Below are 19,557 nucleotides of genomic sequence, written 5' to 3'. Positions count from 1 at the left end.
CCAAAGTGTTTTTGATTCCGCCCGATCAGTCTGAAATTGTCGCTTGTTGGTTGCCCGTCGTTGTTGGCGGGCCTGGGGTTCGTTCATGGCTCATGACATTCAATCCACTATTATTGTGTATTACTCCGTTCTCTCACCCTATACTCAAACAAAGCCATGTCGCACACCATTCCGCTTTCCTTAGCCACCCTCAGATCGCATTCCATCTTCAACCCCCCTATCTCAACCTCATCCCCACCTGAAGACGAATGGGAGCTTCTTGACCGGCCCTCGGCTGACGAGCCTATGAGCCAGAAACAGGGCAGGATGGTATTGCGCGACAAGGATTTGATTGTTGCAATGGGCAGTGAAGTAAGGATGATGAGCCTCAATGCAAGCGATGGAAGTTGGAAGGTTGAGGATGGACTTGTCGGATCCTACAGGGTAGGTGGTCATCTTTGTATAATCTAATTTTTGAGTCTCAGCTGACCTTCAACATCTAGACACTCAAATCTGCACATTTAACATTTGCGATCCATCACATCGTAGTTAACCCGACCGGGAGATTGTTAGCAGTAGTGGGACATCATCAGATCGTCGTACTGGTGCTCCCAAAACCCACACATTCTGGCAAATTGGAAGAAGGGCAAGCGGAAGTGGAGTGCGTCACCAAAACCAAACAATGTGAAATTGACTAACATATAATTAGGTCAATACCCATCGATGACTTCTTGTTTTCGCGGTCCTCTAATGATGCGATAACCCAAGTACAGTGGCACCCTTGGGGTGAGAATGGGAACTCGCTTTGGGTGTTGACGGCCGGCGGCAAGCTGCGGTAAGTGAATAGCATCACTTTTGGGAATCTGCTTGGCTAATTTGCTACAGCGAATATGATGTCTTACAACCACATGATTGCGTACAGACTTTCGATTTCATCCCGGAACGCACCCGCTCAGTTCCAAAATTCACTGCCGTTGACCCTCTTTCACGTTACGCCTCTTCGTTTGCATTTGGCTCCTCTATGATTGGATTTTCACCTCTTATGGTGTATTGTCTGCTGGCGAGCGGTGATATACATGTACTTGGTCCAATTCTTCCACTCCGAACAGAAATGCCGGCCCAGTATCTCCGGCAACTCAAAACATTCGCGGATATCAGGCTAGCAACAGTCCAAAATCAAGCCCGTGATGTTTTTGGTGCAGGGACCTCAGGACTTGGAAAGGCGGTCTTGCAAGCAGAGTGGGTGGATCATCTCGTAAAGCAAGTGCGACAAACGGAAGAAATGCAGAGCAAGAAGCAAGTCGAAGAAGGGGGCGGAACTACGCAAAACATGCCCATGAGGGCTAGCATTTTGGGGAAATCCACGAAGATCCATAGTTCTCCTGTAGAAAATAGATCTTCATCGTTGGGCTTACCACGCAATGGTTTTGTCAGAGTCCACCCACCTCACCTCACAGAGTCAGGTGGTCCTGCCCCTGGTGCTCATCGTACGTTGCTCAGACAGGGGCCAGTGGTGTTTTCTCCTGGACCTCAAGATGTGGGAAATGTCGACGAAGATTTAGACGAGGAGCAGATGGCCACAGATTTGCTTATCGTGCAGGTCGATGCGAATGAAATGGACGCTGGCGGGTCAAAGGGAACGGAGGGGCAAACTGTCATTGCCATCGCGTGGTCTGGCGGTCGGGTTGATATCGGCCTGGAACTGGATGCACCCGAGGCACGGTGGATCAGTTCTAGAGTAAGTTCTTCCGACTTTTTATTCATCATGAATTTTGACAGCCACACAGGATCCCACCCCCCCGGCTCCAGTGATACACATCACAGACTCCATACTTCTCTCATTTCCCAATAATGACCCCTTCATCATTTCCTCCAATGCGCCCGTATTGGCCCGTGATCCACTGTATAATGACGTTTTCTATGTTTCACATGCTTTTGGAGTGGACGCTATCAATGTCAGGGCTGTTGTTGATGGACTGGACGGGGACGGTAATGAAGGCGAACTCCCCGTCCCTCAGGTATCGAGACTCGTCGAGTCTAACAGGTGGGTATAGCTGTAAAACGTGTGACAGATTGTTGACTGACGGTTTGTAGTGTGCCGAATACGCCGATTGTCGGCATGTTCGGCTTTTGTAATATCACATTTGGTTACGGTATTGTCGTTCTCGCCTCCACTGGTCAGGTTGCCTACATGGAGCTCGACATTCGTTTCGGCGATCGATTGGCACTTTTACCTAGTTCAGCTCGTGCTGCAAGCGGCTTTCGAACTGAACTAAAGGACACACAATCACTACTTGACAATGCCTTTGAAGTGGACAGTCTTGTCTCGTCAGTCAAGACTGGCACCAAAGCCTCGCGTCGGCAAATTCCGGATTATAACATGCCCCTGACTGTTATTAACAGTGATCATCTTTCGGCCCTTCAAGACGTTTCGTCTCATGTTCATGCTCAAGCTCAGCGTATACGGACTGCTTCCCAAGCGGTGGAGAACCGCCTTGATCTTCAAGTCGAAGAACTTCAGCGTCATGCCCGTTTGATGGCAGAATGTCGTCAGGAAGTTGCAAGTCTACAAAAAAGCGAGACCCTTGGCCGAATAGAGTCACTGATAAGAAGGCAAGAAGGCATACAGAAGAGGGTAGAGAAGATGCTGGGCGATATGGCCTTGGAGTACAAGCCGCATGTAGGCGATGGGGAGAGAAAATGGTTCAAGGAATTGCAAGAGATGGAGATGAAACTCAATGGAGACTCAGGGGAAGCAAAGGAGGCTTTAACAGACAAAGTTCAATCGGTTAGTCGCGTAATTTCTCATTTTCAGCCTTTGTCAAGATTTCTAACGCTGCGCAGCTTCGAAACCAGCTTGCCTCACTTTTACCCGTAGTCTCAAAGGCCCACCAAAAGGAAAGCGCGGCTGCGTCGACGTTGGCGCCTAAACAGATCAAGCCGTTGAAAGCAGCTCTTGGGGCAAGATCCGAAGAATTGAAGAGGCTACTTAATAAAGTGGAGGCATTGGATATAAGATTAGATACAGCCCCTGTTGAATAGAAGGGATATTGATACTGTATGACTTGTTGTAACATGTTAATAGGTGAAATCGCAACGGGGCTGCTCCGAAAAATAAACCATTACCCAGTAGATGGTGCAGCAGATAGTGGCTGACTTTAGGATGCGCTTGAATGCGACGTAATACGCAGTATGTAGGAATCATTTAATAAATAAGATTATTAACAAACGCGAAGAACGGAGAAGCTGGGTGACACGCGCGGCGTGCGGCGTAAACAAATGCATGAATGGCAACGAACATGACTACTGTGACAACCACCGAATTCAACAACTTTCAGCTGTATCAATATCGTCTGACCCTCGCAAAACTCAAGGATCCCCAATCAAATTCCTTTCATTTTGTGGATAGTACCCGTATTTGATTCCCCTCCGTTCTTCGGCTTGCGTTCCTCATTCGCGCTGTTACCATGGCTTTCGCATCCACTTCAAGGCATCTTCCTCGCGAATCGGTATATCCTACTCCTCCCTCCTCTGATTACCTCAATGCCCTAGAAGACTGCGTTCAGGCTACGGAAGCTTGTTCAAGATCTTTACAGACTGGCCTGGACAGATTTGAACCTGGAGTCAGAGATCTGCCTAGGTTGACAAAGATATTCAAGCACAAACATGTGAGTTGCCCTCCAGCGTCGGACCCGTGTTATGCCATGTTAAAGACGATGATGGAATTAGCACTTTTTGGTTCTTCCAGAGCCTACCATTGCTGCCCATAAAGCAGCACTTTCACAATCCTTGGCACCTCAGATCGATCATCTGATAGCGAAAACCGATAGCATGGTAGATTCTGAAAAGACCAAAGTGGGCAATCTTGAAGAAAGAGTGCGTATACTTGGAAGTAATATGCGCCGCGCTGTAAGGGACTGATCGCTCTTGATTGTAGCTGAGGATTCTTGAATCCGCACGTCTGTCTGCTAGCGCAAGCACGATGCGTACTGTCTCTTCTGGCAGGTCGACTAAAGCTGTCTCAAATACGTCCGATGATACCAGTTCCAAGATTTCAGATCTTAACATGAAGGACCTTAGTATATTACAGAGGAAGAAAGTAATGCAGTTGAAGGCTAAGAGGGACAGACTGGAGAGGGAGATGGCAAGATTAGGCAGATGATGGTAGGCGTTGAGAAGGTGATGTGAGCAAGCGGATTGTTCGTTCCATCATGGTGCATGTATCATATTTAAAAAATCACCTTGTATGGCTTAATTACGTCTTGGTTAGGGGTGCGAATTGCGAGCTGAAAAAAAGGTGGTAAGCAGTGCAGCTTATGCCTAATGCCAATGAATATAATAACAATGTTCAAGTACACCGATGAACAAAGAAAGGGAAACAGGTCCAGCCGGAAGAATCGACGCGTGGACGCGCGGAACTTTGTTCTCCACCGCCAGCCTCCACCGCCGAAAACGAGTATCCAACGAACGTCAGGTTATCAAAAGGTACATGGTACTATTATTATAAACCATCCATCTCAACGGCGTAGTCTGCGCGCACTGCCTCGATGGCGATCATTTCCACCCTCGCGGCTATAGGCATGGCAGTAGGGTGCGTATAATCACCGAGAATAGCGCCCCCCTTAGCGCTCGATACCACTAACTGACCAAGTTTCATAGACCGCCCCTAATATATGTTGACCAAGTATGTTTCAGATGCGGATTGAATGGCAATATGTGACTGACTATTCGTTCCCAGGCTATCAGTATTATAAAAAAGAAGTAAGTCTCTTTATAGCCCTTCCACCAATATCGACGGGGTGTACGGTCCCAAGTGTGCAGCTGATCCATGAGGGTGCTATTTAGAGACTCTTCAGGGTTCTCTCAAGGTATGTAGACGTAGATTCAAGCTGTCAAAGAAGCTGGCAGGTAACCTGGCTGTACAAAAATTGATGCGATCAGACGTCTGCGGTGTTATAATCATCGCCAACATAATCCGTATATTCTTTTGGCTAGGAGAGCATTTCGAAATTCGTAAGCTACGCTCCAGGGTTATATCGTAGTACTACAGCTGACTATGTTTATGGCTAGCATTACTGGTTCAATCTATCTTATTGATAGTCTCGCAACTTCTCCTCCTTGCTATATGCCTCCATTACTCCCGGGGTTCACCGGAAGAAACGTACTTTTCTCTACCTCGACAACCTACAGAACCGCCCTCTGCGGATCCTGCGCACACTGCAGATTACGAGTATTCCGGACCATCTTCATCCCAGCCACCCGATGTTCCTGTTCGGAGAGGTTTTTTCAAATCGGTTATACAAGGACTCAAAGAAGGAAGGAGACCGTTTGACTTTTGGCAGTGGGCGGGTTACGGGTCGTACCTCGAGTTCCTGGCTGGACTTATTGTTGTTCTCGGGATAGCACAGGTTGGCCTTGGAAGATGGCCGTGGTATATTGATGCGTGAGTGTGAAGCTATACAAAGAAAAGGGCCCAAGGAAGTTGCTCATGATTTGGTAGTTTGGGTTTCATCGCTCTTACAATAGGTAAATGTCTGGCCCGTCAAAAGTCCCAAGTCGCTCAAAACTGATGTTTTTATACTATTTTTTTTTATTTTTGGAAAGAATCAACCCTGCCCATCCCTCAGTTCATAGCCAATTACCGTCACAAATCCTGTTATGGCTTTCGAGCATCTACTCTTGCAGGCTGGTTTTTCGGAGACGCTTTCAAGTAGGTGTTTATCCCAAGCTTCCTTTTACCGAAGAGGGCCTAACAACGATGTGCGCAGGACGGTTTACTTTTTCATGAGAGGTTCACCCATCCAGTTCAAGGTTACCGCCATCATGCTGGTCTGCTGGGATTCTGGTGAGCTACGCGCGTTTGAGCCAGTTGAAAGCGAAAAAAGAAGCTAAAAGTAGAATATATTCAGCTGTCTTTGCCCAGCGTATCATCTATGGCGCCAACCCTCCTGTGAACCAAACAGGCGTGGAGTTTGATGCGCATGACGAAAATAACGATGAATCTAGAGCACTGCATGATGCTCATAACGATCGTGAAGAGAGATGATCTGTAGCCAGTTCTACTTGGTGCGGTATGCAATGCATCTTATAGCCCGACGACAGTCTACACTCTCAACTGCCGCACACGCCTCCTCCTTCCCCACCCAAATAACACGTCCCAAGTTAGACGCGCTCAAAAGGGTTCTGCCTGCCAGCCTGCCTCTTCTTGATCCTCTCGACGACAGAGTGATCCCAGTCGGCTCGTTCCTGTTCCTCCGCAAGCACCTGGTTGATGTAAGGGGTAAGGTATTGTTCGTCCTATCATTTTGATCAGCGGTGTGCTAGATAAATGGTGGGGGTCGAGTTAAATACCTTTTCGGGGGGGGTCCACTTGTTCCTGGGAAGGTCGGTGTGGTGCATGGACATCATAATGCCCTGTCGGTGTCGCCAGACTCGGTCGTAAGCGACTCGCTCGGGAAGACGGGAGAGCGCCTGTCAACCAAGTCAGCTGATGCTCTTTCTCTCTCACTCTCTGTCTTTCTCCAAGACAAGCTTTTTTTGCTTGAACTGTTCCTTCTTTGTTTACTGTTCCCACGGATATCCCTGGCGGTGTATTCGGATTGGCCGCGTAAGGGTAGAGACGGCAGGCCAACGCCAAACAGGCAGAGTTGCTCGATTCTATCCTTTGGCGTCTGCTGCAACTGCTGCTGCCGCTTCTTCCTCTCCGGCGTCTGACTCTTGCAGCGATCTGCAAACCCTCCGGCATCCGTCTGCTTCACTCATGCTCCTGCGCGATCCACCTGCAACACCAGAGATCTCTGCTCACCTTCTGCACGGCCTTGTTCTCTTCTATCACCAAGTCGTCGAGGAGGTAGCCCTTCTGTCGGTAGCCGGCTGCGTGCCTGTAGAGCTCTGACCATCGTGCCCAGTACTTTTGCACGCCGGGGTACTGACGGATCCAGGGGGCAAAGCTGGAAGACTGGTCAGCGCGCATGCGAGGTGGGTGTGAGCGGGCGGCGGACGTACGACGGGCCGAGAGGGCCGTTGCCGAATACCATTTTGGCGATTGAGGGCATTGTGGATGGCGCTATGGGTGGTGGTTGCGAGTAATGTTGTCCGAGGAGCATTCATTGCCCTGCCTGCCATTGGCGCAGCGCGAGGCTGCCCGGGCGGCGTTTCGGAGTTATCCCACGTGGCGGGCGGGCATGGCCGCTGCCGGCATCAATCGATTATCTCGCTGGGTGTTGTTATTGTCTATGCTCCGTGTTATTACTGCCCAGCCCGCCATGTCGCAGCCGCCGGCAGACGCCCCGCAGGACGAGTAAGTCCCCCACACACGGCCCAGCTCACGCCCCAGCTGGCAGGTCGCCTACGTCTGGGCCTTCATCACCGCCTTCAACCTCAGGCACCGCATCCCCCGCCTCGAGTCCCAGCAAGAGTATGTCCCCCCCAGCCCATGTCCGCCCCAGCTCACCCGCAGCAGCCTCGAGCTCTCCCTCCGCCAGCCAGTCGCCACCCGCCCAGACGACCTCCTCGAGAGCACGCTCATATGCTTCCTCTCCAACCTCCGCCCAGCCCTCAGGAACCTCAAGTACGTCCCGCCCGCCAGCCTTCTGTCCGCCCCGCTCACAGCCATGCAGTGCCGAAAACGTCCAGTCCTACCTGTCCAACTACATCTCTGACCAGCTCGCCACCACGTCCGAGTGGACCGTGTGGGATCCGTCGTGGCCCATCAACGAGGAGAACCGCGGTTCGTGCTGCACCGACGACCCTGATCGCGCAGAGCTAGGTCGCTTGAGGTATCAAGGCGAGCCGCCGGCCGACAGGGCGCGGCGGAATCCGTTGAAGAGGATGGAAGAGAAGGGTGGAGGTCTGTTTGAACTCGACTGGGCTGAGAGAGCTAGGTTACTGAGACAGCTAGTCGATTGGCAGCGTCGGTCTTCTTCGCGCTTGCATAGCAAGTACGTGTTCGCTAACAGCAGGAGCAGTAACACACTCGGAACATATCCGCACTATTATCAATAATGCAAAGAAAGGCCCAGAGGCCAAATCGAAGAAAGGAACGGCCTCCAAGAAGCCTCTGCAGGACGAAGCCCCTTCCATCAGCATAGAACCTTTGGGTCAAAATAGGAATCGCCAACGGATATGGGCACTTGATGGTCCGTCCTCCTTGTCATTATGCTCGATTTGTTACTCATATATAGCCGTCAGATTCGTGGCGATTATACCGTTCCGGCAATCCCTTCAAGCGACCTTGCCCCATGGAATCGTTTACTCACACCAGAGATGATTATTTTGCCTACATTGCAGAGGTCGAAGAGTATGGCGGACAGTCTCAGGAAGGAACAAAGAAGGAAAAAGCGACCAGCCAGCATAGAAGGTTTATCAAAGGCGTCCAGGATGAAAAGAAATTGGCGGAGATTCTGAAGGATAGGATAGAGAGAATAGAAAAGGAAGAAGCGGTGCGTTCGCTTTCGATCGTTTATGGAAAGATCAGACTGATGAACAAGAGTGCAGAGGGTTCAAAGGGCCAAACGGAAGATTGCCCAGGCCGTGCAATTACAACAAGCGGCGGAAATGCGCTCGACGCGAACAAGAAGGCCTGTCCGCAAGGTTGATTACATCTATGGAAATGAAGATGAGGTACGTCCGTTTCTCTCTTCATGTAGTACTGAGAATTAACTCTGTTCTCCAGGATGAGGAACCATTGCCTACCCGCAGATCATCTCGCCCTTCCCGTCAGTCCGGTAGAGACGACGAGTCATACTCTGCTTTAGATTCGCGCGGACGCCCTGTCATCCCTGGTGAAAGACGCAGCACAAGGGTGAGCGGTGCAGCCCGCGAGGTTGTGGAGGATGATGATGATGATGATGATGATGATCGGGATGATGAAACTCCTCGGCAACCGCCGCCGCTCCCACAACCAGAAGCAGTCAGTGGACCGGCCAACGGGAGAAAGGCCCCCAAGGGGTATGCTTGGGTGCAGGAGAATGTGGGTGGGGAAGATTCGAGTCCTGGCGTAGCAGCGGTCGACGACCAGCAACGACGTGTCGAGCCTACATCGGCAAAGCAACAAGACGTTCAATCTGAAGATCAGGTAGCCACACCACTGGAATCAACAGACACTAGTAGGGTGGAATTCGAGCAGAGCGAACAGGGTGTCAGACTAGGGATGCTGGAACAAGGTGAAAACGATGAACAAACGGAAATCACGATGGAAGTTGAAGTGTAGCAATCCTCAACAGGGACATCGAGGTCGTTGGTTGCAGTTAGTAGAGGTATTTTACATATCATCATGCATTCATGTTTCGTCAACGCATCCTATGATTGGCACTTTTCCCGGACGACACTGGTGCCAACTATAGTTGGCCGAATTATGCAACCCGACGTTCACAGCTGGGGTGGTACTGACGACGGGGACGTTTTTTGATCAGTTGTTACATGTTGAGCACAAAAAAATGTGGGATTTAATACGACATGACACTTGTCTTACCACAACCATACGATTCTGCAAGTTTCAGAACACTCCCCCGCCCGTTCTCAGATCAGCATTCAGAAAAGTGAAGAAAGCCGCCGTTTTGACAAAAAGTGTAGATTATGAATGAAGACTGCATACTCAAAACACCCTCATTAGAATAATTAATGCGCTGTATTCATATCAATCAGCATCTTCATGCACAAGAAAAATATGATACCGGCTTACCTTCAGAGGTCTTTTGTTTCCGCAAACAGTCGTCATGGCGTCAGTCTCCTTCTCGACACCTGTACGATACACTACTCACGTTGGCAACATAGTTGATAGCTAGATGGGGAAAAAAGGGTCAGCACCGAATAACAGCATGATATGGATCTCGTCACTTACCATCCTGGACAGTTGTGATCTCATCGGCCTCGGCATCAGGAATCTCAATAGCGAATTCCTCTTCAATGGCCATGACAACCTCGACAGCGTCAAGAGAGTCAAGGCCGAGATCGCTGGTGAATGAAGCGTTGTTTGTGAGCTACAAGCCGCGGTCGGCGAGGGTGGATATAGACAGTGGAAAGACCGTAGATGACGACGAAAAAGGGGGGGATAGCACATATAATTCGGTTTACCCAATCAGCGTTCCGCTATTACCACAAACCCTCCACCCCTCCTTGGCCGCCTGCCAAACGGTCTGAGGAAGCGTCGCCACGCACCTTGCTGCTGTCAACCTTCTCAAAGCTCTTCAAGACATCGAGGATCCTAACAGTAATGTCGTCCTTGCTGAGACCGGCGGCAGCGGCGTAACCCCTGGCAGCGAGGGGCCTGAGGGAGAGGGCGAGGGGCTGTGGTCGGAGCGCGACGGGGGCCGTTTGCCTGAGGGCGGTGCGGGCGGTGCGGAGGAGAGGAAGAGTGCGGAACATGTTTCGAGATGGAGATGCGATGGAAAAGTAGATGAGATGATCTGTACGAGAATGATGTCGCCGCATGAGGTAACGATGCCCATATATACCATATCGCCGAAATTCCCCGCAGTGGCGCCCTCGTCCTGGGCCCGTTTTCGCAACTGGCATATTCAAGCTATACATGGCACTCTTGCTTTTATTTCTGCATCCACACTCCGCAAGATGAAGCACGGCATACACCAGCGCAAGCTCGGCAGGATGCCAGCACACAGAATCGCACTCCTCCGGTGAGCGCAGCCCGTTACTCAGCCCGGGGCCGAAAATCCGTTCTGACAGTCGCAGAAATCTTGTTTCCGCCTTGCTGCACCATGAGTCTATCAAGACGACCCTGCCAAAGGCGAAGGAGGCCGCAAAGATGGCCGAAAAGGTGCGCGTGCTACGGGTCGATATATCGCCCAGTACGAGACTGACGTTCCTTCCAGATCATCACGCTCGGCAAGAAGGGCACTAATCAGGCAAGAAGCAAAGCTACTGCCTACCTCATGGTATGTCCTGATGTGTACCGGACTATCGTTGCATAGCGGTAACACACTTGCAGCCCGCACACCACGCTCCATCATCGTCGTACGCTCCCTCCCCATCCAACCCTACACCTACCCTTCCCCCGCTTGCCCATCCCCAATCCCTCGATCCCGAAACTTTTACCCCGCCCACCTCCCTTCTCCCCAAGTTATTCACCACCCTCGCGACCAGATATGCTGCGCGTCCGGGAGGATATACTCGGATTCACAAATTTGGACGTAGACCTGGAGATAATGCTCCGCATGCCATCTTGACGTTGGTCGACGGGCCGAGAGATTTGAAGTTTGAAATGACAGCTCGAACAGCCGGGAAGGAGAGTTTAGATGCAATGGAAGGCTGGGAGCAAATTGAGAGTAGTGTTGACGAATGGGAGGGATTATCCGAAAAAACGAAGAGAGATGTCGCAAAGGTCCTGAGGTACCGTAGTGAAGACGATAAAAAGTTGTTCAAAGCGAAAGCTACATCGTTTTCTGTGAGTTTTCTTCTTGGCTGCTATCCATTTCATAACGTATATCGGTTACTGATGTGTGATAGGACACCGTCACTGTTGAAGAATCAGCCTATGGGGGTGTTCGAAAACCCGCTCTTGAGCTACAGAAGCCCACGTTCCGTGCACCTAGTCTGAACCTTCCTAGATCGGGCAAGCACATACATGCCGGCGAACGACTTTCCGGAATGTCAGTCGCCCACACAGGCTTGGGGTTAGCTCGCGGGGCTTTGGCTCGAAGTAAATCAGGCAAGAGCGGACTGGATAGGACCCCGTTGCTTTGGGGACAGTCCAACAGGCTGGACAGAGTCAAGGGCGAGGTGGTCACGTCAAGCGCTGACGCTTAGATTCCATGCATGTTGCTTTCATTGACCGCCAAAAGTCCAGTCTTCCCTTGAACAATGTCGTATTCATGATTCATCTTCATCTACAAGTACGCAGTCGCCGTCTTCAAACCACCATCCTACGGTCCAGTCGTTGCCTTCCCTCTTCCTTGAGATGTCAATAACTTTCTCCAGTTCTCCCCCTTTATCTATTACAGTCCAGAGACGTGGCGAAGCGGTACTGGTAGCCCCTACTAGTCGCGATACCCTATGTAGTAGTAACTTTATTGAAGATGAAGGTAACAAAGCGAGGGTGCCGGGGGAAGGATCGGTAGGGTGCTTGTAGACACGGAGGGCTAACAATGTTGGCGTGTTAAGCGAATCGCGAGACGAAACGGGGATACACTTACTGATCATCTTCCTCTTCAGCCCAGCCTCAGGCTTCTTCTCCGTTGATGTCTCGTCCCTTCCATAAACTTTGCACAGTTCGACATATCGACCCCAACTTTCTCTTTCGTCCGGATGTTCAGATAGACGTGATTTGACGTGATTGATGTAAAAGAGCTCTGCATCTCGCCTTTCAGAAGGTGTGATAGTGGTAGAGTTAAAAGCGATAAGATTCGGGAGCTTTGGGATTATCAACGAGCGCTGGAGATCGGACGAGGCCGAGATAAATGCGGAAGAGTTTTGAGTGCCTTTTGCAGCGATAGAAGATATCGCGCCGGACGAAAGCGAGAACCGTAATGAGGTTAACGCCGGGAAGTACTGGGATATATGATCAATGTACTCCCAACGCAAGAGGCAAGATCCGAATAATGACAGGCTTCTAATGTTTGCATAAGTGGTGATTGAAGGTCGTGGCACATGTGAAAGAGGTGTGAATGACAAATCAAGAGATTCTAGCCTGATTCGATATCCAGGGGTCAATGATAACAATTTGTTACCAAGGAATTAAACTTACCCTGATAGATGTTCTAGAATGACAGCTATTTCGTCCCATCGGCTAATTGGACATCCTCCTAGCCTAAGCTCTTTCAATGTTTTGCAACGATCGAGTATCTGGTACTCTTGTTCGTCCAGCAAAAGAGTCGATATTGTCCGATTGGCCTCAAGATGCAATACCCGAAGATTGGGAAGAAACGAGATTATAAGTACGACCTCTTTCATCGTTGTTGAGCAGTCTGAGAGATGAAGCTCTCTTATCTTGCTAAAGGCTCCGAGTCGTTGTCTTGTGTCATCAGGAAGATCGCTTGACAATCCGTCGAATCGGGAATGGCTTTTGACGCAAATCATCAATAAACCACTTTTGACGTGTACAGATATCATGTAACATACCTTAAGGTCAAAGTCTGTAGTCCTTTGAAACACTCCACGATCTGTGCAACTTCTCCCCACCCTTTCAGAAGGTTTCTGGAGAGATTTAACCATTCTACACCTCGTAACCTAGCCCTCATGATGTCTCTAAGGTTTTTGTCTCCTCCCAATTCAGTTATTCCTTCGTCTTCGAACCCCATGATCCTCAGCTTTTCCAGGTTACCTACTCTCTTTTGAGCATCTGCCCAGTTATTAGGGGTTTCCACGATTATAGAGCCTTTCGATGAGCCTAATATGAGCCCTTTGCTGTTGGCATGCACATTGCCTGCTATCTGAGGAGGCTGTCCCTCGTCGTTAGGAATAATCGGGCCATACCTTTCCTCTATGCTTTGGACCAAGTTTTTGCCTTCTTGAAGTGGTCTTCCCGCGAACTTTAAGAACGCCCCACTGCCTTCTTCTCTAGTGTGGAACACCTGAATGCCTTGGTAGACGCCAGAATGTTTGCCGAACAACGGATCGTCATATTCGATGCCTAGCCATACTTGAGAAGACGGATCCCGCGATGACGATGACGGAGGAAGGTGACCAATATACCGAAGGGTAACAGGACGTCGAGTCTTTGCGTGGAAGTAGCGGCCACCGACTAAGTACTCGGGAAGAGAAGGCTTGTCCATGGTGGATGAAGTCTTCCCCTGAGCAATGACAGCATGCAGAGGGCCACGGATGACGAGTCAGATGTGAACAAGATGTATACGATGCAACTTTTAACATTGTAAGTCTATACACCGAAGCTGCAACGAAGAAGCCAAACGACACAGCGCAGATAGAGGAATATGAATGCAATTACGTAACCCTATTTTCATTTTCAAAAACAGAACATATACATCCGGCCATCGTTTCTCGGCATCTGTCCTGCCGTTTTAACGCCTATTTCCCCCGTTCGTCTAAAGGCAAAGAAGTAGAGGGTAGGGGAGACGGTTCAGACTTTGAAAAGAAAAAATCCGAGACAGAACCACTGTGATCAAAGCTTAGCCATGCCTCAATTGTGAAGCTGCAATCGTCTACGACCATTACTCACCTGAAGGTCCTGGGTAAACCCTTGTTCTTCCCATTCTCACTTTCTCCGTCACCTCCGTATCCGTCATCCCCAAGCTCCAGACTCGCTCTTCGAGGCGTCCCTGAAGTACTTCCAGATTTCGATCCTGTCCCCGGCGTATCTCGTCCTCCAGCCCCACTGGCGGCCAATGCTCCTTTCCTGACCGCTTTCTTGGCATGGTGTCGACGAGCAGTGACAGAATTAGAGAACAGCGGTAATAGATACCTCTCATCCAAAGCGGTAAACCATTGGCCGTCACGGAAGATCATGCTTGGGCCTTTTCCCTCTCCAGCTCTATTGTCTGAACTTGTTCCAGGGACATTTGCTTCAGGGTCGTAACCATCTCCGTACGAGCCCGAAGGCCCAGCTGAAGGAAGCACCTCCTCGTCGCTCTCATCACTGTTGGTTGAGAAACCTGATCGCACGCCATAGCCATAACGTCCTTGACCATAAGAGCTACTGCGAGCTTGACGTGAATGCGAAAGCTTGAGCGTTTGATTGTAAGGCGACCCCTCTGGTGACTGGAGATCAAGCTCGGAAGGATCTTCCCATCCTCGACTATTCTGGGAACTGTAAGGGTAGCGACGGAAGCCTGCCCCTGATTGCAAGGCAAGGTGGCCTGGTTGAGCCGTCCACGGTTCTTCATCATCACTTGAAGCGTCCTCATCTTCCACTCCTACTCTAATACCGAGTACTTCCAACATTCTCGACGTAGTACCGCCAAACACGATGACGGTCAAGACAACTACCACCAATATCGTGGTTCTGAGCGCATCCGCATTGTCGCCTGTGATGCCCGCAGCGAGAGCGACGCCAACGGCTCCTCGGAGGCCTGCCCAAAAAAGCATCATCTGGTAGGAGTGAGGTATCTCTTCGGTACGCTGGCCACGGGTGTGGAAAATCCAGTTGATAAGCTCAGACAGGGGGAAAACGGCTGCGTAACGTGAGGCCATAACAGCAATCTATACCATGGTTACATTACATCCCTTTAGTTCATTGTAAGGACTTACGGCGGAAACAAGGATGAATAATGGCTTGAAGACCTGAACATCCTGAGTAAACAGGTTCAGTCCTAGGTAAATGAAGATGAAATTTTCAGATAATTGAGCGAGAACACCAAACATGTATTTGGTTGTTCTCTGAGTGCGCCGAGACATGGTATGGTACGCATAATGTTTCAGAGTGATACCGCAGAAAAGCAGGGACACGATACCTGTAGCGAGAGTAGTTGGTAAGCCATAGAAGTTCCAAAATCAGCTGAACTTACCACTCATGGCAAGGCCATTACTGAAGAAATAACTTGTATACGCGACAAGGGTGATTATGCAGCTTTCAATGTGAGGGTAACTTGCAAGATGAGAATGTTTTAAACCCAATGAGCATGCTAATCCAAACGAGACGCCAAGGGCCATGGAGATGAGGAATGAGAAAAGGAATATGCCGACTCCATGGAAGAGTGAAGATACGTAGATATCCTCGCCGTGGAAATGAGAAAGTGTCCTGATATTTTTTATTAGCTCGACCCAGACGTGACTTTGGTCTCGACTTAAACACTCACTCATACATGACAATACTAACGGCATCATTCAGGATACTCTCACCGAAGATGATGGAGTAAAGCTTAGGGTCTACTTTGGCGGTGTTGAAGATGGCCAATATGGTGACTGGATCCGTTGCCGACAAGGTTGAGCCAAAGATAAGACACTCAAGAAGGGTAAACTTGAGGCCCTCAAGCCCGAGGAAAGACCAGATATATACTAGTACTCTAACCAAGGGTTAGTAGTGTCAGAAGGATGAAAAGAATGATCGTACCCGACACCAACGGCAGTGATAAATGTACCAAGGAATGCAAACGTCAATATGACCGCAAAGTTTCTGAAGAAATTTTCCTATTCGCAAATGAAGACGTCAGCAATGCCAGTGATTAAAGCTAAAATACCTGCACGTGCCTGTTTAAGTTCATAGCCAGAGTTTAAAATGATAGGCGGAAGTAAGGCGTTGAAAAAGAATGTGTGCTTGAAGGACTGTCGTGATATCGGTCAGCTCATTCAAGGTCGTTAGAGTACAAATGAGAAATGTTTAACATACCATCATATCCCTAATCATATGTCCGGGTGCTAGCCGTATAATCAATCCCACGACCATTCCCGCGAAGATAGAAATGACGGTTTCGTGCACTGCACGAATTCGTTTAACTTGCAGGTAGTATGAGGATATAAGTGCACCGATTAGGAGTACACAAAGGATGCATAGACCCCATCTGCAATGATACAGTGATGAGCTGGCGATGCTTATTGTCTGCAGAAAGAAACTTACGATGCGTAGAACTCTTCATCTTCAGGGTTCAAGATCTCGGTATCAGGAGGTGCTGTCGACATGTTGAGCGAAGTTTTGGCCCGGAGAGGGGGGGCGTGGCTTCTGTGTGGCCAGTGAGGCTTGGAGGAGGGACCGAATGTGCTTTACAGCTGTGGGGAATGTGAGGAAATATCTGACAGTAGATGGGGAAGAGGAAATGCTGAAATGCCAATATACGGTGCAATGAATCCAGTAATCGAGAACGTTATTAGTAGACTCGGCGAGCTGGTGGGATCTGACACGTAAGATCGGCCATCGCCGACCAACCGCGTCTCTTTTTCGTGCGTCTGACAAAACAGATCTACAACGGCCGATCTTCTCATAGATACATACACGCATACTGATTATTGGATTTCGACGAACACCTACATCATGCAGCCATATCCCACACGAATCACAAACAATGAATGTTTCCTATTCCTCCTCCCGCGCCGCTTCTGCCGGTAATAATTGATCTTCTGCAGGCTCCGCTTCCGCTTTCAGCTTCTCAAGCTCTGCTTTTAGCCTCTCCAGTTCAAAATTACTGCTCGCAGCCAAATCCTCTGCCTGTCGCCAGGAAGACTCAAAGCGTATGGAGCGCGATCGCTCATCGGCTAGCCGGGCCTCGAGATGCGCAATGTCCATCTACTTTTCATTAGCACCGGTACGCCATATCGATGAGCTCAACTCACCCGAAGCTTTTGTTTTTCTTGCTCAACCTGCGCAATTTCCTCCACGCCTCGTGCAATCTTTCCCAATAATTCGTGGATATACGTAACGGCTCGTTTGAGAAGTTGCCCTTTCCCTTCTTTCGGGGCTGGGGGACTAGGAAGAAGTTGGGCAATCTCAGCGATACCATCCGCTATAGCTTGCCTCCGCCGGCTTTCTACTTCTCTCTGCATTTGGAGATATCAGGACCAGGGTAGGGGAAAGAGGCGGAGGACGCACGTGGTTATCCTTTCGGCTTTTGGCATATTCCAGAGGATCTATTATTTGGCCATCGCCGTCGATTACGTCGTCCCCTACTCTTCTTTTCTTCGCTTGGCGTATACCCCTAGCGCGCCCTGGAAGCGGATCCATGACTTGCTCTACGTTCTCCGCCATGTAATGCACATCCTCCTCCTGACCCTGCAGGTGCCCTTCATGGACATGTTCATGACCATGTTCGTGATGTTCCATATGCCTGTCAGCATCAACATCATCTTCATCTTCCCCATCTTTTCTTCTTTCTGCCTGCAGTAAATCTCCAAATGTCTGCTCCTCTCCAAGTATTGAGTGGGCCCGCCCAAAGTCGAGTAAATTCTCAGCATCGGCCTCTCTTCCGAGTACCTGCTGGGCAAACTCATTGAGGGGATTGACACCTGACGAATCGTGGGCCTCCTGTATGGAGTTGAGGGTTGGTTGCTGGAGGGCCGGGTCTATGGGCGATAGTTCGGGGTCTGGCATGGTGGATGGTCGTTGCGTTCAGTGAATGGGAACAACAAAGTCAGGTGACTTCTTGTCCCGCCCCCCTGAAGGCGATTTGTTAATAATCTGACAGCAGCGGCAGGAGCAGCAGTAATAATATAATTCATGTTTATTAATTACACCATGACGTGGACATACACGTTAATGCGACGCGTCAGGCAAACGCGCCGGTCCAGTCATCCAAGCGGTTTAAATGAAATTAATGCAGCTGTTCACTGCATCTATAACCCATAACCTATCCACCGCAACATGAACAACTGTGAGTACACCTTGCGGGCACGCTGCAATGCGCCATGCTGACTTCAAGCAGACGACGGTCAGAACCCATACTACGGAGGAGCCGGTGGAGGATACGTCGCGGGCGGGTCTCCCTACGGCAGCCAAGACTCACCGAGCCGTAAAGTCAGTACCGCATGTTAAGCCTGCGCCGCACGCGTTGACATAGATATCAGGCCAGAGGAGGGAATCAGACTATTAGGCCTGTGACGGTGAAGCAAATCCTCGACGCTCAGCAAGTTCATCCCGACGCGGATTTCACAATAGACGGCGTGGACGTAGCTCAAGTAAGTCCAGTGCGATTGGTAGTGTAACTTTACGAATATGTCCCTAATGCCTGTGTAGGTGCTTTTGATCGGCTCTGTGCGGAATATGTCGACAACCGCGACAAACATTTCCTACGAAATTGGGGACGGTACTGGTTATATCGATGCTCGTGTGTGGCTCGACTCAGCAGATGATGAGTCGGGGAAGACTACGGGAATTGAGTATGCCTATATTATTTTCACTATACTTGCTTCTCAATGCTTATAATATGGCAGACAGGACCATTATGTTGGGCTTATGGGCACAATCAAAGTATTTGGCGGCAAAAGGCACGTGTCTGCAACTCATATCCGACCTATAACAGACGGCAATGAAGTTCAGCACCATCTCCTCAAAGCTCTCTATGTTAGCTTGATACTGAGAGGTGGCACTCCTGGTAACGTACGTGATTCCTCCTTTTCTCTTATTGTTGCTCTTGATAACATCCAAGATAGGCCCCGAAAGCTGCTGGCACCCACGATGACTACAATGCCGGAGCGACTACTGGCGCAACTGACCAGTCTGCCTGGTCGCATCTAGAGCCTCTGCAGCGTAGAATTCTAGAAGTCTTGTCGAGCGAAGGACAGGGCAATGATGATGGTGTCCATGTGACGCATATCATCAAGTTTCTCAATGGGGCTGATGAAAATGATTTCACGTGAGCAGCAATTACCGAATATATCCAGACTGTATCTGACCATCTCATCTTGCAGAGTGGCACTTGATTGGTTGACAGATAACGGATATGTTTATTCGACACTTGACGAATCCGTGAGTAATTCTTTCCCCTGCATGGAGTACCATCTGAGTTGTTTTAGCACTATCAAGTTCTGTAGATGGGGTGTGCTTTGGGCGGTATGTAATATATGTAGCAGCTATGCAGTTCCGTTTGCCGTTATCTCATTTGTTGTGTTGTATACTCCGTCGCACCCCGGGCCCGGGCCCGAAGGGAGGCGTTTGCCGTGTCGCGTCACTCGCTTCCTCGCTCGTTGTCCGTTGTTACATTTCTTTTGTTTCATCTTTTTGACTTTATCTTTTCTTTTTCC

General features: G+C 49.7%; 11 protein-coding genes across 11 annotated transcripts; 6 read left to right on the top strand and 5 right to left on the bottom strand.

Moving 5' to 3' along the window:
- Positions 1 to 83: 83 nt before the first annotated feature.
- Positions 84 to 3,053, top strand: CND04460 (expressed protein). The gene is made up of 7 exons (XM_570681.1): positions 84 to 423; positions 483 to 640; positions 689 to 814; positions 865 to 1,717; positions 1,767 to 2,023; positions 2,074 to 2,767; positions 2,824 to 3,053. The coding sequence occupies exons 1-7, from the start codon at positions 157 to 159 to the stop codon at positions 3,019 to 3,021; spliced, it is 2,553 nt and encodes an 850-aa protein (XP_570681.1). The 5' UTR covers positions 84 to 156; the 3' UTR covers positions 3,022 to 3,053.
- Positions 3,054 to 3,272: 219 nt separating this feature from the next.
- Positions 3,273 to 4,220, top strand: CND04450 (hypothetical protein). Its single transcript, XM_570613.2, has 3 exons — positions 3,273 to 3,647; positions 3,709 to 3,855; positions 3,917 to 4,220. The coding sequence occupies exons 1-3, from the start codon at positions 3,447 to 3,449 to the stop codon at positions 4,139 to 4,141; spliced, it is 573 nt and encodes a 190-aa protein (XP_570613.1). The 5' UTR covers positions 3,273 to 3,446; the 3' UTR covers positions 4,142 to 4,220.
- Positions 4,221 to 4,473: 253 nt separating this feature from the next.
- Positions 4,474 to 6,067, top strand: CND04440 (hypothetical protein). The gene is made up of 10 exons (XM_024657063.1): positions 4,474 to 4,570; positions 4,639 to 4,663; positions 4,718 to 4,740; positions 4,825 to 4,847; positions 4,921 to 4,992; positions 5,050 to 5,422; positions 5,480 to 5,505; positions 5,584 to 5,689; positions 5,748 to 5,824; positions 5,889 to 6,067. The coding sequence occupies exons 1-10, from the start codon at positions 4,527 to 4,529 to the stop codon at positions 6,023 to 6,025; spliced, it is 906 nt and encodes a 301-aa protein (XP_024512780.1). The 5' UTR covers positions 4,474 to 4,526; the 3' UTR covers positions 6,026 to 6,067.
- On the bottom strand, positions 6,015 to 7,091 carry CND04430 (ubiquinol-cytochrome-c reductase, putative). Its single transcript, XM_570597.2, has 4 exons — positions 6,985 to 7,091; positions 6,785 to 6,929; positions 6,331 to 6,450; positions 6,015 to 6,276 (listed from the first exon to the last, which is right to left on the bottom strand). The coding sequence occupies exons 1-4, from the start codon at positions 7,083 to 7,085 to the stop codon at positions 6,142 to 6,144; spliced, it is 501 nt and encodes a 166-aa protein (XP_570597.2). The 5' UTR covers positions 7,086 to 7,091; the 3' UTR covers positions 6,015 to 6,141.
- Positions 7,092 to 7,204: 113 nt separating this feature from the next.
- On the top strand, positions 7,205 to 9,274 carry CND04420 (hypothetical protein). The gene is made up of 8 exons (XM_570615.2): positions 7,205 to 7,279; positions 7,316 to 7,396; positions 7,442 to 7,549; positions 7,599 to 7,891; positions 7,947 to 8,117; positions 8,170 to 8,420; positions 8,476 to 8,601; positions 8,654 to 9,274. Exons 1-8 carry the CDS (start codon positions 7,215 to 7,217, stop codon positions 9,188 to 9,190), a joined length of 1,632 nt encoding a protein of 543 aa, XP_570615.2. The 5' UTR covers positions 7,205 to 7,214; the 3' UTR covers positions 9,191 to 9,274.
- CND04410 (acyl carrier protein (acp), putative) lies at positions 9,256 to 10,368 on the bottom strand. Its single transcript, XM_570111.2, has 5 exons — positions 10,138 to 10,368; positions 9,821 to 9,959; positions 9,741 to 9,760; positions 9,662 to 9,671; positions 9,256 to 9,605 (listed from the first exon to the last, which is right to left on the bottom strand). The coding sequence occupies exons 1-5, from the start codon at positions 10,342 to 10,344 to the stop codon at positions 9,598 to 9,600; spliced, it is 384 nt and encodes a 127-aa protein (XP_570111.1). The 5' UTR covers positions 10,345 to 10,368; the 3' UTR covers positions 9,256 to 9,597.
- Positions 10,369 to 10,510: 142 nt separating this feature from the next.
- Positions 10,511 to 11,759, top strand: CND04400 (conserved hypothetical protein). Its single transcript, XM_570616.2, has 5 exons — positions 10,511 to 10,613; positions 10,669 to 10,753; positions 10,809 to 10,871; positions 10,925 to 11,380; positions 11,443 to 11,759. Exons 1-5 carry the CDS (start codon positions 10,549 to 10,551, stop codon positions 11,740 to 11,742), a joined length of 969 nt encoding a protein of 322 aa, XP_570616.1. The 5' UTR covers positions 10,511 to 10,548; the 3' UTR covers positions 11,743 to 11,759.
- A 16-nt stretch (positions 11,760 to 11,775) lies between these two features.
- CND04390 (hypothetical protein) lies at positions 11,776 to 13,850 on the bottom strand. The gene is made up of 4 exons (XM_570113.2): positions 13,054 to 13,850; positions 12,680 to 12,994; positions 12,129 to 12,622; positions 11,776 to 12,074 (listed from the first exon to the last, which is right to left on the bottom strand). The coding sequence occupies exons 1-4, from the start codon at positions 13,704 to 13,706 to the stop codon at positions 11,806 to 11,808; spliced, it is 1,731 nt and encodes a 576-aa protein (XP_570113.1). The 5' UTR covers positions 13,707 to 13,850; the 3' UTR covers positions 11,776 to 11,805.
- Positions 13,851 to 13,865: 15 nt separating this feature from the next.
- Positions 13,866 to 16,656, bottom strand: CND04380 (monovalent inorganic cation transporter, putative). The gene is made up of 9 exons (XM_570596.1): positions 16,445 to 16,656; positions 16,217 to 16,388; positions 16,078 to 16,152; positions 15,941 to 16,017; positions 15,687 to 15,893; positions 15,396 to 15,628; positions 15,139 to 15,341; positions 14,111 to 15,090; positions 13,866 to 14,047 (listed from the first exon to the last, which is right to left on the bottom strand). The coding sequence occupies exons 1-9, from the start codon at positions 16,504 to 16,506 to the stop codon at positions 13,960 to 13,962; spliced, it is 2,097 nt and encodes a 698-aa protein (XP_570596.1). The 5' UTR covers positions 16,507 to 16,656; the 3' UTR covers positions 13,866 to 13,959.
- A 136-nt stretch (positions 16,657 to 16,792) lies between these two features.
- CND04370 (hypothetical protein) lies at positions 16,793 to 17,948 on the bottom strand. The gene is made up of 3 exons (XM_024657062.1): positions 17,411 to 17,948; positions 17,155 to 17,358; positions 16,793 to 17,107 (listed from the first exon to the last, which is right to left on the bottom strand). The coding sequence occupies exons 1-3, from the start codon at positions 17,906 to 17,908 to the stop codon at positions 16,898 to 16,900; spliced, it is 912 nt and encodes a 303-aa protein (XP_024512624.1). The 5' UTR covers positions 17,909 to 17,948; the 3' UTR covers positions 16,793 to 16,897.
- A 144-nt stretch (positions 17,949 to 18,092) lies between these two features.
- Positions 18,093 to 19,411, top strand: CND04360 (conserved hypothetical protein). Its single transcript, XM_024657061.1, has 8 exons — positions 18,093 to 18,188; positions 18,240 to 18,331; positions 18,382 to 18,492; positions 18,551 to 18,693; positions 18,748 to 18,913; positions 18,967 to 19,169; positions 19,225 to 19,282; positions 19,330 to 19,411. Exons 1-8 carry the CDS (start codon positions 18,179 to 18,181, stop codon positions 19,345 to 19,347), a joined length of 801 nt encoding a protein of 266 aa, XP_024512802.1. The 5' UTR covers positions 18,093 to 18,178; the 3' UTR covers positions 19,348 to 19,411.
- The last annotated feature ends 146 nt before the right edge of the window (positions 19,412 to 19,557 follow it).

The sequence above is a fragment of the Cryptococcus neoformans genome (assembly GCF_000091045.1).
Source record: "Cryptococcus neoformans var. neoformans JEC21 chromosome 4 sequence".
NCBI lineage: Eukaryota > Fungi > Basidiomycota > Tremellomycetes > Tremellales > Cryptococcaceae > Cryptococcus > Cryptococcus deneoformans.
The sequence above is the reverse complement of the archived record's forward strand: the minus strand, read 5'-3'. Positions and strand labels throughout refer to the sequence as shown.

Excerpts from the sequence above, each read along its gene's own strand:
- CND04450 (XM_570613.2), top strand. The coding sequence starts at position 3,447 with ATGGCTTTCGCATCCACTTCAAGGCATCTTCCTCGCGAATCGGTATAT. Across the intron at positions 3,648-3,708 it reads AGATATTCAAGCACAAACAT|CACTTTTTGGTTCTTCCAGA; the intron begins GTGAGTTGCCCT and ends TGATGGAATTAG. Across the intron at positions 3,856-3,916 it reads TGGGCAATCTTGAAGAAAGA|CTGAGGATTCTTGAATCCGC; the intron begins GTGCGTATACTT and ends TCTTGATTGTAG.
- CND04370 (XM_024657062.1), bottom strand. The coding sequence starts at position 17,908 with ATGCCAGACCCCGAACTATCGCCCATAGACCCGGCCCTCCAGCAACCA. Across the intron at positions 17,359-17,410 it reads AAAGCCGAAAGGATAACCAC|AGAGAAGTAGAAAGCCGGCG; the intron begins GTGCGTCCTCCG and ends CTCCAAATGCAG. Across the intron at positions 17,108-17,154 it reads AAGAAAAACAAAAGCTTCGG|ATGGACATTGCGCATCTCGA; the intron begins GTGAGTTGAGCT and ends AATGAAAAGTAG.
- CND04400 (XM_570616.2), top strand. The coding sequence starts at position 10,549 with ATGAAGCACGGCATACACCAGCGCAAGCTCGGCAGGATGCCAGCACAC. Across the intron at positions 10,754-10,808 it reads CCGCAAAGATGGCCGAAAAG|ATCATCACGCTCGGCAAGAA; the intron begins GTGCGCGTGCTA and ends CGTTCCTTCCAG. Across the intron at positions 11,381-11,442 it reads CGAAAGCTACATCGTTTTCT|GACACCGTCACTGTTGAAGA; the intron begins GTGAGTTTTCTT and ends GATGTGTGATAG.
- CND04380 (XM_570596.1), bottom strand. The coding sequence starts at position 16,506 with ATGTCGACAGCACCTCCTGATACCGAGATCTTGAACCCTGAAGATGAA. Across the intron at positions 16,389-16,444 it reads GATGAAGAGTTCTACGCATC|ATGGGGTCTATGCATCCTTT; the intron begins GTAAGTTTCTTT and ends GTATCATTGCAG. Across the intron at positions 16,153-16,216 it reads ATATGATTAGGGATATGATG|TCCTTCAAGCACACATTCTT; the intron begins GTATGTTAAACA and ends ATATCACGACAG.
- CND04410 (XM_570111.2), bottom strand. The coding sequence starts at position 10,344 with ATGTTCCGCACTCTTCCTCTCCTCCGCACCGCCCGCACCGCCCTCAGG. Across the intron at positions 9,960-10,137 it reads AGAAGGTTGACAGCAGCAAG|CTCACAAACAACGCTTCATT; the intron begins GTGCGTGGCGAC and ends CGCGGCTTGTAG. Across the intron at positions 9,761-9,820 it reads GATCACAACTGTCCAGGATG|CTATCAACTATGTTGCCAAC; the intron begins GTAAGTGACGAG and ends TTCCCCATCTAG.
- CND04390 (XM_570113.2), bottom strand. The coding sequence starts at position 13,706 with ATGGACAAGCCTTCTCTTCCCGAGTACTTAGTCGGTGGCCGCTACTTC. Across the intron at positions 12,623-12,679 it reads ATTCTAGAACATCTATCAGG|GCTAGAATCTCTTGATTTGT; the intron begins GTAAGTTTAATT and ends ATATCGAATCAG. Across the intron at positions 12,075-12,128 it reads GCTGAAGAGGAAGATGATCA|CCCTCCGTGTCTACAAGCAC; the intron begins GTAAGTGTATCC and ends CAACATTGTTAG.
- CND04430 (XM_570597.2), bottom strand. The coding sequence starts at position 7,085 with ATGCTCCTCGGACAACATTACTCGCAACCACCACCCATAGCGCCATCC. Across the intron at positions 6,930-6,984 it reads AACGGCCCTCTCGGCCCGTC|CTTTGCCCCCTGGATCCGTC; the intron begins GTACGTCCGCCG and ends CCAGTCTTCCAG. Across the intron at positions 6,277-6,330 it reads AGTGGACCCCCCCCGAAAAG|GACGAACAATACCTTACCCC; the intron begins GTATTTAACTCG and ends TCAAAATGATAG.
- CND04440 (XM_024657063.1), top strand. The coding sequence starts at position 4,527 with ATGGCGATCATTTCCACCCTCGCGGCTATAGGCATGGCAGTAGG. Across the intron at positions 4,848-4,920 it reads CTCTTCAGGGTTCTCTCAAG|ACGTCTGCGGTGTTATAATC; the intron begins GTATGTAGACGT and ends TGATGCGATCAG. Across the intron at positions 5,690-5,747 it reads TTTTTCGGAGACGCTTTCAA|GACGGTTTACTTTTTCATGA; the intron begins GTAGGTGTTTAT and ends CGATGTGCGCAG.
- CND04460 (XM_570681.1), top strand. The coding sequence starts at position 157 with ATGTCGCACACCATTCCGCTTTCCTTAGCCACCCTCAGATCGCATTCC. Across the intron at positions 1,718-1,766 it reads CACGGTGGATCAGTTCTAGA|GATCCCACCCCCCCGGCTCC; the intron begins GTAAGTTCTTCC and ends ACAGCCACACAG. Across the intron at positions 2,768-2,823 it reads TAACAGACAAAGTTCAATCG|CTTCGAAACCAGCTTGCCTC; the intron begins GTTAGTCGCGTA and ends AACGCTGCGCAG.
- CND04420 (XM_570615.2), top strand. The coding sequence starts at position 7,215 with ATGCTCCGTGTTATTACTGCCCAGCCCGCCATGTCGCAGCCGCCGGCA. Across the intron at positions 7,280-7,315 it reads GCAGACGCCCCGCAGGACGA|CTGGCAGGTCGCCTACGTCT; the intron begins GTAAGTCCCCCA and ends CTCACGCCCCAG. Across the intron at positions 7,550-7,598 it reads CCAGCCCTCAGGAACCTCAA|TGCCGAAAACGTCCAGTCCT; the intron begins GTACGTCCCGCC and ends ACAGCCATGCAG.
- CND04360 (XM_024657061.1), top strand. Across the intron at positions 18,493-18,550 it reads ACGGCGTGGACGTAGCTCAA|GTGCTTTTGATCGGCTCTGT; the intron begins GTAAGTCCAGTG and ends ATGCCTGTGTAG. Across the intron at positions 18,694-18,747 it reads GGGAAGACTACGGGAATTGA|ACAGGACCATTATGTTGGGC; the intron begins GTATGCCTATAT and ends ATAATATGGCAG.